At 36.7% G+C, this 13,756-nt stretch overlaps 1 protein-coding gene across 1 annotated transcript in view; it reads right to left on the bottom strand.

Moving 5' to 3' along the window:
• JAK2 (Janus kinase 2) overlaps positions 1-13,496 on the bottom strand; it is a gene marked incomplete at its 5' end in the record, with an annotated part of 20,070 nt that extends 6,574 nt beyond the window's left edge. Inside the window, 10 exons of the mRNA XM_008935673.1 lie at positions 2,538-2,662; positions 3,584-3,773; positions 4,983-5,119; positions 5,726-5,876; positions 6,941-7,092; positions 8,446-8,584; positions 9,370-9,497; positions 11,472-11,559; positions 13,091-13,225; positions 13,369-13,496. Coding sequence (XP_008933921.1) covers positions 2,538-2,662; positions 3,584-3,773; positions 4,983-5,119; positions 5,726-5,876; positions 6,941-7,092; positions 8,446-8,584; positions 9,370-9,497; positions 11,472-11,559; positions 13,091-13,225; positions 13,369-13,496 — 1,373 coding nt within the window. The remainder of the gene's footprint in view (positions 1-2,537; positions 2,663-3,583; positions 3,774-4,982; positions 5,120-5,725; positions 5,877-6,940; positions 7,093-8,445; positions 8,585-9,369; positions 9,498-11,471; positions 11,560-13,090; positions 13,226-13,368) is intronic.
• Between the last annotated feature and the right edge of the window lie 260 nt (positions 13,497-13,756).

Raw genomic sequence — 13,756 nt, 5'->3', positions numbered from 1 at the left:
CTCTTTCCCAGTACAGTAGCAAGGAACCAAAACACAGCAGGCAAATACACACATCTTAACCCTCAAGTATGGGCATACCTTAATTTCTCTCATCCATTTGAGAGAACAGTAGCAAGGCAGAGAAGGATTTTTGACCAAAAAACCCAAATAACAGAGTGACAGAAATGCACAGCAGAAAGGTGCGAAATGCTAAAGAGAGCAGACATTACAAAAGAAGTAATAATAGCTAGAGGAAAGGGGGAAATGTGATCAGCTGAAAGAAGGAAAAGCAGTCAGAAGCCGTTTTCATAGTATTTCATAATATTAGGTACTCACTATCTTTTTCTTTATTTTGAAGTAACAGAATGCTGTAGATCAGAGTGAAATCTCAAAGTGACAAATATAATCTCTGCTTTGCAGGTTGTAGAGAAACAAAAGCAAGACACAAACAAATACTGTATAATTTTTAGACTTTGCTTCCCTTACAAGTGAAAAAGATACTTCTTGAAGAGCAAGTCTTCTATGTGGACTTCCCACATTATCATATTATGTGTACTCAAACTTTGTTGCATGAAACCAGGATGTTTTCCCACTTAAGTACTCATAAAAGTCATATTCTAGCCCCTTCCTCTTGGTTGGTCCTTGGCACTTAGCAAGCTATAATTTCAATTGCTATCTTGATTTTTTCATCACCATCCTGAAGGTCTGTAGTATTTCTGTGCTTCTTTAATCTATATGTATGCACAGGCACATTAAGAATCTTTTTCTTCGGACCTTCTCAACACGGTTCCCTTCCCAAAGTTTCCTGCCATATGTGCACTGCCTGCAAAGGCCAAAAAGCACCTTCCAATCCTCCTATCTCTTTCAGAGACCAGTGTTTTGAGGTATGTTGCCACTGTTCCTTTAGGCTAAAGCTTTGAATAAGGCCTGAAGGCCTCGATACACCAGCTTTACAGCTTCTTAAGAGAGTGAACAGGGCAGGCACCTTCAAGGCACAGGCTGAGATGGCCACAGAAAGAAACATGTAAGTAAGCGGCTGCAGCCTCTGCCTGTTCAAAAATCCCTGTTCCATCTTTATTGTATGAAAGATTACTGTCACCACCCTCCTTAGTGGTGCCAATTGTTAGTTTTCCAGTTCCTTGCCTGAAGGAAGATTGTTTTCAGCACTGGTAGCTATTTTGTTGCAGAAATAAACACTGAGAAAATTTCTTATGCCTGTAACTGGAGAATGACTTATTGTTTTGGAGACAGATCAGAAGGCTTTTTAACCCTCTTTGAGCAGGTGGTAGAATGTCCAAGTGAAAAGATTGGCACTTGCCACAGAACTGTGAACATTTTCTGTTTTTCAACCTCAGTGTCCATCGCTTGCCCATCAAGGAGCTTTTTCTGGAGATGACCTACTTAGGCTTGCTTCAGCAAAGCCCATGAACAGGTGAGGCCAGCTGATTAAAGGTGTGTGCAGCATCCTTCTGTACATGCCCCAGGTTCAACAGCTGAAAAGTTTACTGAGTCAGCCCAGTCTCAAGCAGGGAACTATTAAGCTCTGTTCACCAGGTGAAAGTCTAAATGCTTGGAAAAGATCCTGGCTCTGTCAGAGGCTCTTCCCCCCAATTCCTCTCAGATCTTTTCTATGGATATTGCAGAAGGAAAGTCTTCTGCTTTGAATGTGGCAGGGCACGATTGGCAGACATTAAGCGTATCTTAGATTTGGGTACTGGGGAAAGAAATTAAAAACTATTTCTGGTACATTACATGCCTTCAGGGGGTGTCTTTTTCACCCTCTTCCCCTCCTGCTTCTCCCCCCCCCAGCCCCTTTCCCCAAACTACTGCATACACAATGAAATCTAAAGTGTCTGTAGTTTCTGTATCTAAAGCATAATAAGAGACTAAAACTAGGCTAGGCATAAGCCTTTATGAGGAAATGAAACATCACAACAAAGATCAGGTGTTTGCCCCTCTTTTCAGAATTTTATGAAAGATATTCAGTACCAACTATTGAGACTAACAATTTATTACAGCTCTGGCACTTCTATGGTCTCTAGATTTTCATACAGAAATCACACACCTTTGTTCTTTCTGCTAAATAAGCTACAGTTTAAAGTAAATTTCTGAAACATACACATGCTGGTATAGTGGTTTTACAGCTCAATGTCCAAGTTCTGAAAAATCAGGTGTAGTAAATCATGAACAGTTTGCCTGAGTGAGTATATTAATTCAAAATTTTACTTCAGCTCTCATTAGGTTGAAAAGAGGTTTTAATTTTTTTGAATGAAATATAAGCTAAGCAAACAATAAAATAAACAAAAGTAAAGGAATATGTTCTGCCTCAGACAGCAGATAGGACAGTCTCACCATCCTGCACTAAGATACTCAGAAGTTTGTCCAGTTCTTGTGTACATGAATATGCACTGGTAGTTTTTCTAGGGTTATGTGGTGCTAGCAGCCCAACAGTATGTAAAAGACAAACCAAATCAAGCGGTGATGGTTGTCTTCAGACAAATGAGATACGAGCAAAGAGACAAAAATTTGTTGAAAAATATCAGTCTGAAATTTCCTACCTTGCATATTTGAGATGCATACAGCAAAAGCTTCTTGTGGTCCAGCCTCTCCTTGTGTTTCTGCAGATAATCTCGTAAACTTCCATATGGTAAATATTCCATAATTAATCTTAGATTCCTGCGACCTTTTACAACAACAAAAAATACACTTAATTTTTCTGTCATTTCCAATGACAAGTTTGGAAATATAAATATTTACAAATGTCTATGAATAAAAGTAATAGAAAACAGTCTTAATACTAAAAAACTTATTATATGTACATCACTATGAGATTTTTCGTATATTAGTTCACTGCACTTGTTCAAGAAATGCTGTTTATTTAAACACAGCAATAACATGGATATACCAATCACCACTAATCAAGATGACCTCATCAATATTTCAGCTACTATTGCTACAGCACAGCAAAAGTCTTGCATGTATATCTGGTTTTGTGTAATTTCTCCTCATTGCTGAAATGAAACTCAGAACAGCAAGTGACATCAACTGGTCAGCAATTTTACAGTCTTTAAAAACCTAGTCTGATTTCAAGCCCAAAATTTTTATTTTTACAGTAAGCTTCTGGACAGAATCCATGGTTTCATTCATCAGCTTCAACAGCATCAACAATTCACTTACACTCATTTATGAAACTTTCTCCTGCCTAGTCTTTTGCTGTATAGGCTGCATAAGAGTTGGCAATATCGACTCTGGGATGTTAAACTGAGCAAAAAACAACAGCTACCAAATGGTTGCATTTTCTAACTTGACTCTAAATTCTTTTCTAGGAAGACATTTATGTTTTAAGATAAAGAAATTGGGTAACTAGTCAAAATGGTACCTTCTCTAAATCAATCAAACTATGCAATGAGCTGACTGAACAAAATGTCCATCTTGTCCTGAGAAGTAGTATACGACAGACACTACTTCCTTTGATTTGTACTTTCCAAATCCTGTTGAAGTTAGGACAAGTCAGTGACTTTCATGAACACCTACCTCCCTGAATTTCTCAGCACACATACTCAGGTAGGTGTGCACTCGAGGGTGTATACAGCGTGGCACGTACCTGCACTGTAGCAGACTCCTTTGTATTTAACAATGTTATCATGCTGCAGAGACTTAAGTATTTCAATTTCTCTTTCGAAGTCCCTAAGGTGCTCTTCCGTGCTATGTTGCAGCTTTTTCACAGCCACCACCTCCCCAGTATTATCCTGCAGTGGGTCATACCGGCACATCTCAACACTGCCAAAATTTCCCTAGATCGCAAACAGAGATACTTGAATTAAATATAAGTCCATATTGTCCCTTTTCTTAGTGCTTGCTCATACTGCCTCAGTGATCACTGTATTAGCATTAAGGTGACACAACCAATTACTGAAGTCAAATGCTATAAAAAACTTCTTGGGAGAAAAAGAGTGCAGGATCACAGGTAACACCTCTGTAAGAATAAGAAACTTCTTCTGCGAAAGGAAGCAAATGGCATGAGAGGAAATGAGGGCACAGAGAGGGGGAGATATTAATTTTCTCCCCTTCTTCACAAGCTTCCCCTTGCTCTTCCAAACTGTCAGCTGGAATACTCCTTTTCCTGCACTTACAAACCTCCTTTCATTTAGATTCCTCTTGGCTCTTAATTCTCCTCTGTTTCTTGCTGGTTCTCCTATTTGTTTCCATGTTCTACCTTTTTTCCTTTATGTTTATATTTTAATCTTCCTTCATGCAGTCACAAACTACCACTGTATTCCTCTCCCTGTGCTATGCTACCACACACAGTCAACAACCAACCACTGGCAAATAAGAGTATTTCTGCTACTTTGCTTTCAGGATTGCTTCTTCTAGCACTTGGGAGTCAAAGGAATATATAGCTATCATGTCAATAAAAACACAAACCAGCAAGGAACCATTCTGGGAAAATGGCAAAGTTCAGCCAGCTGCACTTGGTCATCTCTCTAGGCATGCTTCCACACAGCCAGGCTCCAATGACTTGCAAAACTAGCAAGCAATTACTGCCTTCTAAAGCCTAATAAATTTAAGGCCTACATAGCTCTCAGAGACATTATAGAACTTAGGGACCACATAAGCAGTCTTCTCAGAATATGTATGCACAAAAAACCAATCCAACTAGTTCCATGCAATACTGCTGTGAAGCATTTCTAAATGAATACCAAGTATAAGGAAAAAAAAAAAAAAGAAAGTATTACATCAGATGCAGCCCTGCAGTACTGGAGAAGATTTTAGCCTTTCAGTGTGACTGGATTTATTGCAGAGGTCAGCTACCTTTCTTCTACCTAATGATATTGTGAAACTGAGAAAAACATCTAAAAGGAACTGCATGTTGTGGTCAGATGTGACTGAAATTAATTTCTGGAACAGAAATTTCAATGTAAATAATGTATATGGGGTCACTGGAACATAACTGAAAAACTTAGTTCTTTCCTAGGCAATTAGAAAACTTGAAAACATCCTACCTTGCCAAGTTGCTGTAAAAACTTAAGATGTCTTTCTTCAAATTGTGTTGGGTCCCGATCTTCAAAAGCACCAGAAAAGCCAAGTGCCCCAATCCTCATATTTGGCAGCATATCACTTTCCGTCAATAGCTCGTAATCTGAGAGTTAGGAGGAAGAAAGGGAGGAATGGAGAAGCAAATAGGAGAATGAAGAAAATTAGGACAATCACTGCACGTTCCACCTTTCATTGGTATACCCCAAGCTCAGCAGAATATTAATGACCACCTTAATTTCTACATAGCAATTAATTTCCCAACGTTCTTTTTTGCATGTCTATTGTACTGTGAATTTAGCAACTATTGTGTAACAACTCCACTACTACAAAGATGTGAAACGTAAACTTCGTAAGGGCTTGTGATAACGTGTGTCTTCCACTTGGAAAAAAAGACAGATAAGTATTTATTTTATTGAGAAAAAAAAGAAAGTTGCAAACACAACATACTTGGTTAAGAAACCAGAATGTTTGGGACAGACATTAACCAAACCAGAAAACCACTCTGAATAATAATGTTAATTTCTAACATGCTCTCTTTTAGAACAAACTCAAAAGCAGTAATATAGTGTCCTTATGAACTTAAGATTTCCAGGGCTGCTTTGGAGACTGGGTGTGGGCCAACATACTAAAAGGGAAGGTGCCATATGAAAACAAACCAATAGGAATCAAGGTTCTTTTTGTGTAGTGTGTTCTTGTATCACAGACTCACCTGGAGTGAACAAACTGTTCAAGTCACGTATAATTGCTCTAAATGAAGGCCTAAAGTCTGGCTCATAATCCATACAGTTATTTATGAGGTTTGCTAGTTCTGTCCAGTTGGGGGCAGGAAGCTGGTGCCTATCTTCATAAAACTGTAGTTTCTGGAATTAAAACAGATAAAAGACATTTTAACATATGACCACAAAGAGTTGCAGAAGCCTTAACATTCTCACCAGAGCAGCCAAAAATTACAGCTCTCAGTGTAGACTTGTTATCTCACTGAATGTACATCTGACCAAGCCACACCAAAAGCCAAGGCAGACAAATGTAGCAAGACTGGCATAACTTAGGGTAAGCAGTTCAGAAATTCCCAGTCAGTTACTGGGGGAAGATAAGAAAATAGAGACCATGGGAAAAATGGTGGCTCCTTTATCAGTAATTTCATAAAACCTCAACTGTATGGGTCCAGCAGAAAATTCTATCCACCTGTGAGCACACTGAGCTCCTCCAGTTGTAAAAAGCTTCATGAGTATTATGAAAGAATATGGATTACTACAGGAGAGGAGGGCAACCTCTGAAACACTCTATCTATAACTAGGTCTAGGTATACTCAGATTACAAGATTACAACACCTGAGAGATCAGATCAGGCTTTGTGAGAAGCTAACAGTCCATTTATAAAAATAATACTACAAATGTATTTTTTTTAAAACACAGTAGAGGAAATAATTGTTTTGCTTCCAACTAAAAAAGCAAAGAAGCAATATTTTTCTGGGATGTGTTTTCTGTCCATGTCCTGCCCCCAGCTGAGACAAAATTACCATTTTTGTTTAGCTAAAATGGTAAATTGTTTGCAACACAAAGCATTACAGAACTGAAGATGTTCAATTATTAGAATAAAGACAATTAAAATTGATGTACATCTTTAAGACTATTTTAAACAAAAAGTGATACACTGTTGCAACAAAACAACAGAAAGATTAGTAAACTGAAACTGGCAACTCTGTACTTTGTCTCCATGAAAATTGAAACAAAAAATAAAACCCCCTTAATTTATCACTTCTGATGATTACCTACCAGCAAAATTGTCCTTTCCCTGGAGTGGTCATGGGCCACACCACTTTACATGCTGATGTATGTAGGCACAGCATGTAATTTGAAACAGCAGATGTTTTAAATTAGAAGTGCTGAAGAAGTGTTACAGCTGCAGACCCAGTAATACTTACTCTTGAAGAATCTAATGCACTCAGAGGCTTGTCTCCTCCACTGCAGATTTCCCACAGAGTAGTACCAAAACTCCACTTGTCTGTGGCCAGGCTTAATTGTTTTGGATTCTCAATACACTCAGGTGGAACCCATGGTATTCTCTCAAGAAGAACTGTGCAATCACACAAAGGAAACATCATGTTAAGACGGATAATAAACACAGAAAACTCCATAACATACTTGATTTAGTAAAAAGTAATATAAGTAGGTATACTTTAGTATACACAGGTATTTGGTTCTGTAATGTGATTTTAATGCCTTTCCAAATTTTTGTTCTAGCATGAAAAAAAGCTACAGAATACCTATCAAAACAGTATTTATGAATCAAGAGTGCTGGACCTTTATTTTTATTGTAAAATAAGCCTAATTTTATAAAACTGCATTAACATAATTTTCACATTTTATTTTTGCTCTGGCTTCAGTATTTCCACTAGTGTTACCAAGACTTAGTAGCTACCACAAGAAAGCTAAATGGCAAAGAGTAAAAAGTACTTTGCGAGTGATTGTCACATTAAGGTGCAGCAAGAGGCACCACAAGAAGGAACTTCACACTATTTGATTTTTAAACTCTGGATACGGATTGTAGTACCAGGTCAAAAGATGATATTGTACTGATGTAGATTTAGAACTCCTTAAAATGAGGACTTGTAAGATTAATGTAAATAAGATAAGATACTGTAAATAAGATAAACATCTCTTAAGTTAAAATGGGAGAATTTAAACAGTTTATTGGAAAATAATGACACTCCCTTACTTACAGCCTCTTAGACACGTTATTTCTTTTGGCATGCATAAAATTACCAAGTATGAAGTGTACTTATTCTTCCAAAATGATTAAAAAGACTAGATAAATACTAGAGAGGTTACATCAGTTTCATTAGCATAGCAATCTTGCACACATTTTTAATTAACTCTGCTGTTTATAAAGCATTAGAACAACCTCAATGGCAGATGATAATCCACAATTTTGGTATCAAGTGGCTTTGAGTATTCACCAAGAAATGTACTGAAGATGACTTTCAGCTGCCAGGCAGCATTTTCAAAAGTGCATTTACTTTCAGGTCTGAAAGCTTCTCTGAGCTATAAAATACAACAGTTCAGTCTTGCCCAATAATATGATATTAAGTTCAGCAGCTATCTGCAGATCCAACAGATTTACTCACAGTACATTATAGCATACTAATAGTAATACCAGTGAAAAAATAAGTTAAAAATGAGAACAGCAGGGAAAAAAAAAACCCTCACACAATGAAGAATTGTGGCTTTATTTCCTGTAGCTATTTGCTGATAAAGAAGATATGCTCAAAACTGCTGAGTAGAACTGCAGAGATTAAAGTGACGGATGAAGGAACTTACTGTATGAGAAGTGCCCTAAGATGGTGGTCATGAAAACAAAAAAAAAAAAAACCCAAAATTATTTTTCAAGTCAGATGAATTAAACAAGAAAGCTGACACGAAGACTTACTATCTCTTGGCAAAACTGTAATACTGATGCCGGGATCACTTAGTTTTATAAATGGAAGGTTTCCAGACTTCCTGTCTTCCTCTCTGATAAGCAAGATATTTTTTGCACAGACATTCCCATGAACAAGCCCTTTATCCTCCTGTGAACAAAAATGCATCTTTCACACACTGACAAAAAAAAATTATGTTTGAAGAGATATTTAAAATCTTTACACATGGGGAAACATCAGAAAGAAAATAATGATCATAAATTAAGTCAAATCTCATACTTTTCACCGGTTTGTCTCAGAGTTATACTTCCTAGCCGATTTTCATTTGTCTTAATTATTCTCCTACAGTTTTGAATTTAAAGCTACTTGATGTATGTTAACTCAGAAGAAAAATGATCCATCAGTGTGAGCCACTTAAAAGGAATATAAGAACACAAACTCTGTCAAACGGAAGCTTAATCTAACCACATACTCTGTCTCAAATAATGGTCTTTATGTTGAATTACAAGAACTGTAAGGTTGGTATCTAATACACAAAAAGAATGTACTAGCTGTTTGAACAGTACAATGTTTTTCCCTCCCAGTGGTTAACTACTAACACTACCAGGAAATAGTTTATGTTCAGCATCATGAGCTGAGGCGGGAAAACCAGGAAGTACTGATTCCTGGAAAAAAAAATAAAAAAATTACTGGAAATGTGTTTTTATTCCATACTAAAGCATAAAACATTAAAAAAGAATGGGATATTCAAACTACACTTTGTGCAGGATACAAAGGTATGTTCTTGGCTATCCACTATCTGGTATATGTCTAACCTACTTTCATATGTCCTCCAGAGTTTCAAGAAGTAGGGTACATAGCTCAATCATTCTACATGTATTGGCCTGAAATTAATGAATTCAGCCATTAACATAACTGAAGGATAAGTTACGTACCAGAAAATGCATGGCTAATGCCAACTGTTTGGCTACTTCCAGCTTCCACAAGATATTGATAACACTTTTGTTCTTTTTCAAATATGTGTCCAAGGATCCAAACTTTACATACTCCTGTACAAGGATATCTGATTTAAAACAGTAAAAAGAGTAATAATTAAAACTAACAACACACAATGGAATTTCAGGACAGATTAATTACTCTAGTATTACCCATCTCTTTCTTTGATAACTTGTTGGAGAACTAACTGTAAATTCAAAACTATATGACATCTGAGTATTGCCACAAATATCCTATGTTGTTTATATCTCTTCAGGAAGTGGAAGTTTGCCTAATTCCTCTTCAAATGCCAAGTTACTAGACTTAGTAGGTTTTTTTACACAATAGGTTTCCACCTTTTATGTAAAAAACCACTTTTCACCTTTAGTGAGCATTCACTTGAAAGGCACAATAAATAACAATTTCTGGTAATGCACAGTAGCATGCAGCAGTATCAATACAGAGAGCTGAATAACAACATTCAAGTAATTCACTTCATAGTTGTTTATATCCTTAGTGAAAAATATGAGGCTTTGCTGACAAAAGATGCTCTTCTTGAAAACAGATTATTTGCATTAAAAAAATTTTTATATATATGACATATGACTCCATGCAGTCATCCAGTGAACAACCCAAGAAATGAGATCCATTCCATAGTACCGTACAGCCTTCACCAGTTTCAGTGTCACAATTTCAAATTGCATGTCTGGACTCGCCTTCAGCTCACATTGCAGTGCTTCTCATTTAGATTCCAAAGACACTGAAAACTACTGGTATCATAAACTGAGTTTTATAACAGATTCATTTTACAGATAGCAAGATTCTTACAGTTATGTGAAGAACGTTTCATCAAATGTGTACATCAAGTGAGTAACTCAGAAAAAATAACAGCCTCTCTTCCTATTTCTTAGTAACTGCTTCTCCTAAACTGTAGTAAGTCTGTTGCCTTCAGAAATAGAACCATCTATAAAGGGCAACTGAGATCTAAAGGATGTCAATCTTGAATTTTTTTAAAAAAATTATATACTTGATCTACCTGGAATGTTTTATCTAGTCCCCATGCACAGTAAAATACATAAACTAGAAAAAACACTCATGGGCATTTTTGCAAAGAAAACTGCCTAACAAGATCTTGGCCAAACCTGTTGCTGTGCCTTTCCCAGCTTCCTAAAAGAAGCAACTCCTGATAGAAAATTTACCCTGCCCTTTGCAAATTCCTTCTCTCTAAATGCAGGCAAACATCAACATAATATGCTTACAAAGTTATTATAAAATGCATCCTTTTGTTACAAATTTCTGCTTAGAGAGAGGAGAGGGAAAAAAAGAAAATGTTTTGAAAAAATTTCTGCCCAAAGATTGAATGAAGAGGAAAAACCACCTAGGTGAGACCCAGCAGCACAGATTTGAAACCAAAATAGAGATTTCATTACGAGATATTATAAATGTATTTCAGGTGTTCTTATTAGTAAGTCACCAAAATGTAGTAAGTTAAAACTGTAAATACATTCAACTTCTACTGACAATGCAAACATTTTACCCTTGTTAATGTTTTGTAGAGGTTTTGCTGAAATAACGGGACCTCATGTTTTCAGAATGGGGTCTCTGAACAAAACTTCTCCTATTTGTGCTCACAAAGCCAGCACTTGAGTGGGAAAGGGTGTTGGTTTCTGTGCTTCTGATTGCAGTAAAATGAAGATTTTCTTGGGTAGCCACACACTTCCCTTTCCAGCTAGCCACAGCTGATACAAGGTAGGGGTGCAATTTTTCTGGCATTTTAAAAACTTGTTTCATAAGTTTAGGAAAACTTTTCAAAAGTGAGATTTTCAAATATGATACACATGACTAAGTAATTTACAGAGGTCAGTGTTCTCACTGGCTGTATTTACACAATTTTTCCATTTTCTTTATTCACTGGGTGTCCAGATGGTGTGATAGGTTGGGTTTGTCAGTTTGGTCTGTTTTTTTTTTTTTTTCTCCCCCTCTGCTTTTACCTACAACCAATAGCCAACTCTAATGACAGCTGTACAAAATTAATGCAAAGAGATAACTAATTTCTACTTACTCTCTTCTCCGCACACACAAACTCCATAATTTAACACCAGATGTTTGTAAGAAAGCTGGCTCATCATACTTGCTGCCTCAAAGAATGACTTTGAAGGAGGGAAGAGAGATTGAGAGAGGATAAATATTGGTGAAAACAAGATCACAAAATGTTACATGACTTCCAATAAATTTATTAAAACCATGTGGATTTTAAAAAACATTCAATTTCCATCTCATTGCAGAAACCTGGTGTAACGTACTTTATATTGTTTGTGGTTGTTTTACGTTTGGTGTTTTATTTAAATAGCTGATAATCTAAATTCCTGATAGGTTAGCAATCTCTCTTTCTGCATGCAAGTGTATCTCAACTTTTTAAAAAGAATCTTTTCTTCCATGTCAGTTAGAGGACTGCAGACAAATCCACGGTGCACTACTCAGTTTCCAATTTATCTCTTCATAGCACGTATCGAGTTGAAAGACAAGAAGTATTTTAGCACTCATTCACTACTGTGAAAACTTACCTAACCTTGTCAGGAAGGTTTCAGATGCTTTTATTTCTTTAGTATTTTTTTTATTCTCTTCAGTAGCAGCTCCAACTACACTTGCTTTGGTACTGATTATTTACCCAAGAAAACAAGGTCAAAATAAGTATATTTTATTTCTGGTGGCTATACTTGTACTTTTGAATTCTTAGTCCTCTTAACTGATTTTCACTTAGCTTTAGGGTCTAAGTATATTATGCAGCTTACTAAAATCAAAGCATGGGTTATCATTTCTTTATTGCTTTCAGTTGTCCATAGTGTAGTGTCCTACACTGTTTATGCATATCAGCTACCCAAAATGTCTCTTCCTTTTTTGCTTACATTTTCATATAAATTTGTCTTAAGCAACTGAAAATTCAGTAAACAGTGGACTGATTCTCTTGGCTTTCTATAAATACTGCTAGGTTAATTAGGAATTTGATACAACTATATAACCAACATAAACAGCCATGTAATGCTACATTAAAATATCAAGCGCTACCATATCTTGCTAAAGTCTTTAAAATTAAATTCTCACATATACAATCTTGGGGTCAATTACATAAACAGTTGTTAGTTTGTGCACAAAGGCATTTCAGGTTTGCTTACAGCTTCACTCAGTGCAAAGCAAGTGAAAGTGGGTAATTATACATAAGGCAAGTGTTTCCCATACATAAATACTTCTGACTTTACAACTTGATGCGAAATGTTGATTTTACTGGAGAATCAGTGTGACTCCAAAACATTGAAGACAGCCTAGCAAAACAAAGCATTTTTCTATAAACATTGGTCCCTCATCTGTACATAACAGATTTACTGGTAAAGGTAACTCTGTGGCCATGCCACCTCTCTTGCAGTACTTGTACAAGGAATGATACTGGGTCTCAGTGGGTAGCTCTGAATGGTCTGACAGGTGGTGGGGAAACGAAAGATAAAGTACATAGGTGTACTTCCCAAAGCAAGTCTCAAATCCATCCTCAAAGTGTCACAAGGTCAAGAATGAGCTTGGTTCAACATATGACCCTCTACCAAATAACAAATACTCGTTTATTTTAAGAAAAGTAATGCTAAACATAGCACGGACAAACATTATAGAGTAGTCAACAATCACACCAACCTCAGAGTAGTTTCTATGCACTTTATCCAGCACCTTTAAAAGAACTTCAGTTTGATGGAGCTGGCCATAGTCTCCCACTTCTTTCCTTACGCCTTTGAAAATCTTAGTAAACGTGCCCTGTCCAAGACTCTCCTCCTAAAACACAGGAAGGATGTAGGTGTGATAAAAAATGAGAAATGCCTGCTGTTTTGCCAAAGAGCTCTTAAACAACCACCTTAAGTAACGTGGCTGTTACCAAACCAACCATCTGCAGTGGCAAAAGCAACTCATGGACTTACGAATATCAAGTCCTCATTCCGGATTTTGTGAAAGACCATCTGGTTGACGTTATTGTGCCTCTGCAGTGTCGGTGATGAAGGTACCTCAGAAACACTATTGCTTCTGAAGACTAGGAGATTTGATTTATCTGGGAGAGGAAAGGGAGTGGGAAAAAGAAAAACAAAGGTCAGTTTCCAAAATATAAGACTAAACCAATATTATTTCAGAAGGATTACTAATGAGAAGCTGTTACTCAAACGAAAAGAAGACAGCACATTGAGAACAGTTTATTTTAAATGCCACACAGTATTTCACTAAATAAATTCAAGGTCTGACTTTTTGTTGTATCAGCAATTTTAAGTTTCTTAGGTACTCCTAGTTCTGACAAACATTCCGCACACATTCCTG

Source organism: Merops nubicus, unplaced genomic scaffold, assembly GCF_000691845.1.
Source record: "Merops nubicus isolate BGI_N331 unplaced genomic scaffold, ASM69184v1 scaffold52490, whole genome shotgun sequence".
NCBI classification, from domain to species: Eukaryota; Metazoa; Chordata; class Aves; order Coraciiformes; family Meropidae; genus Merops; species Merops nubicus.
The sequence above is the reverse complement of the archived record's forward strand: the minus strand, read 5'-3'. Positions and strand labels throughout refer to the sequence as shown.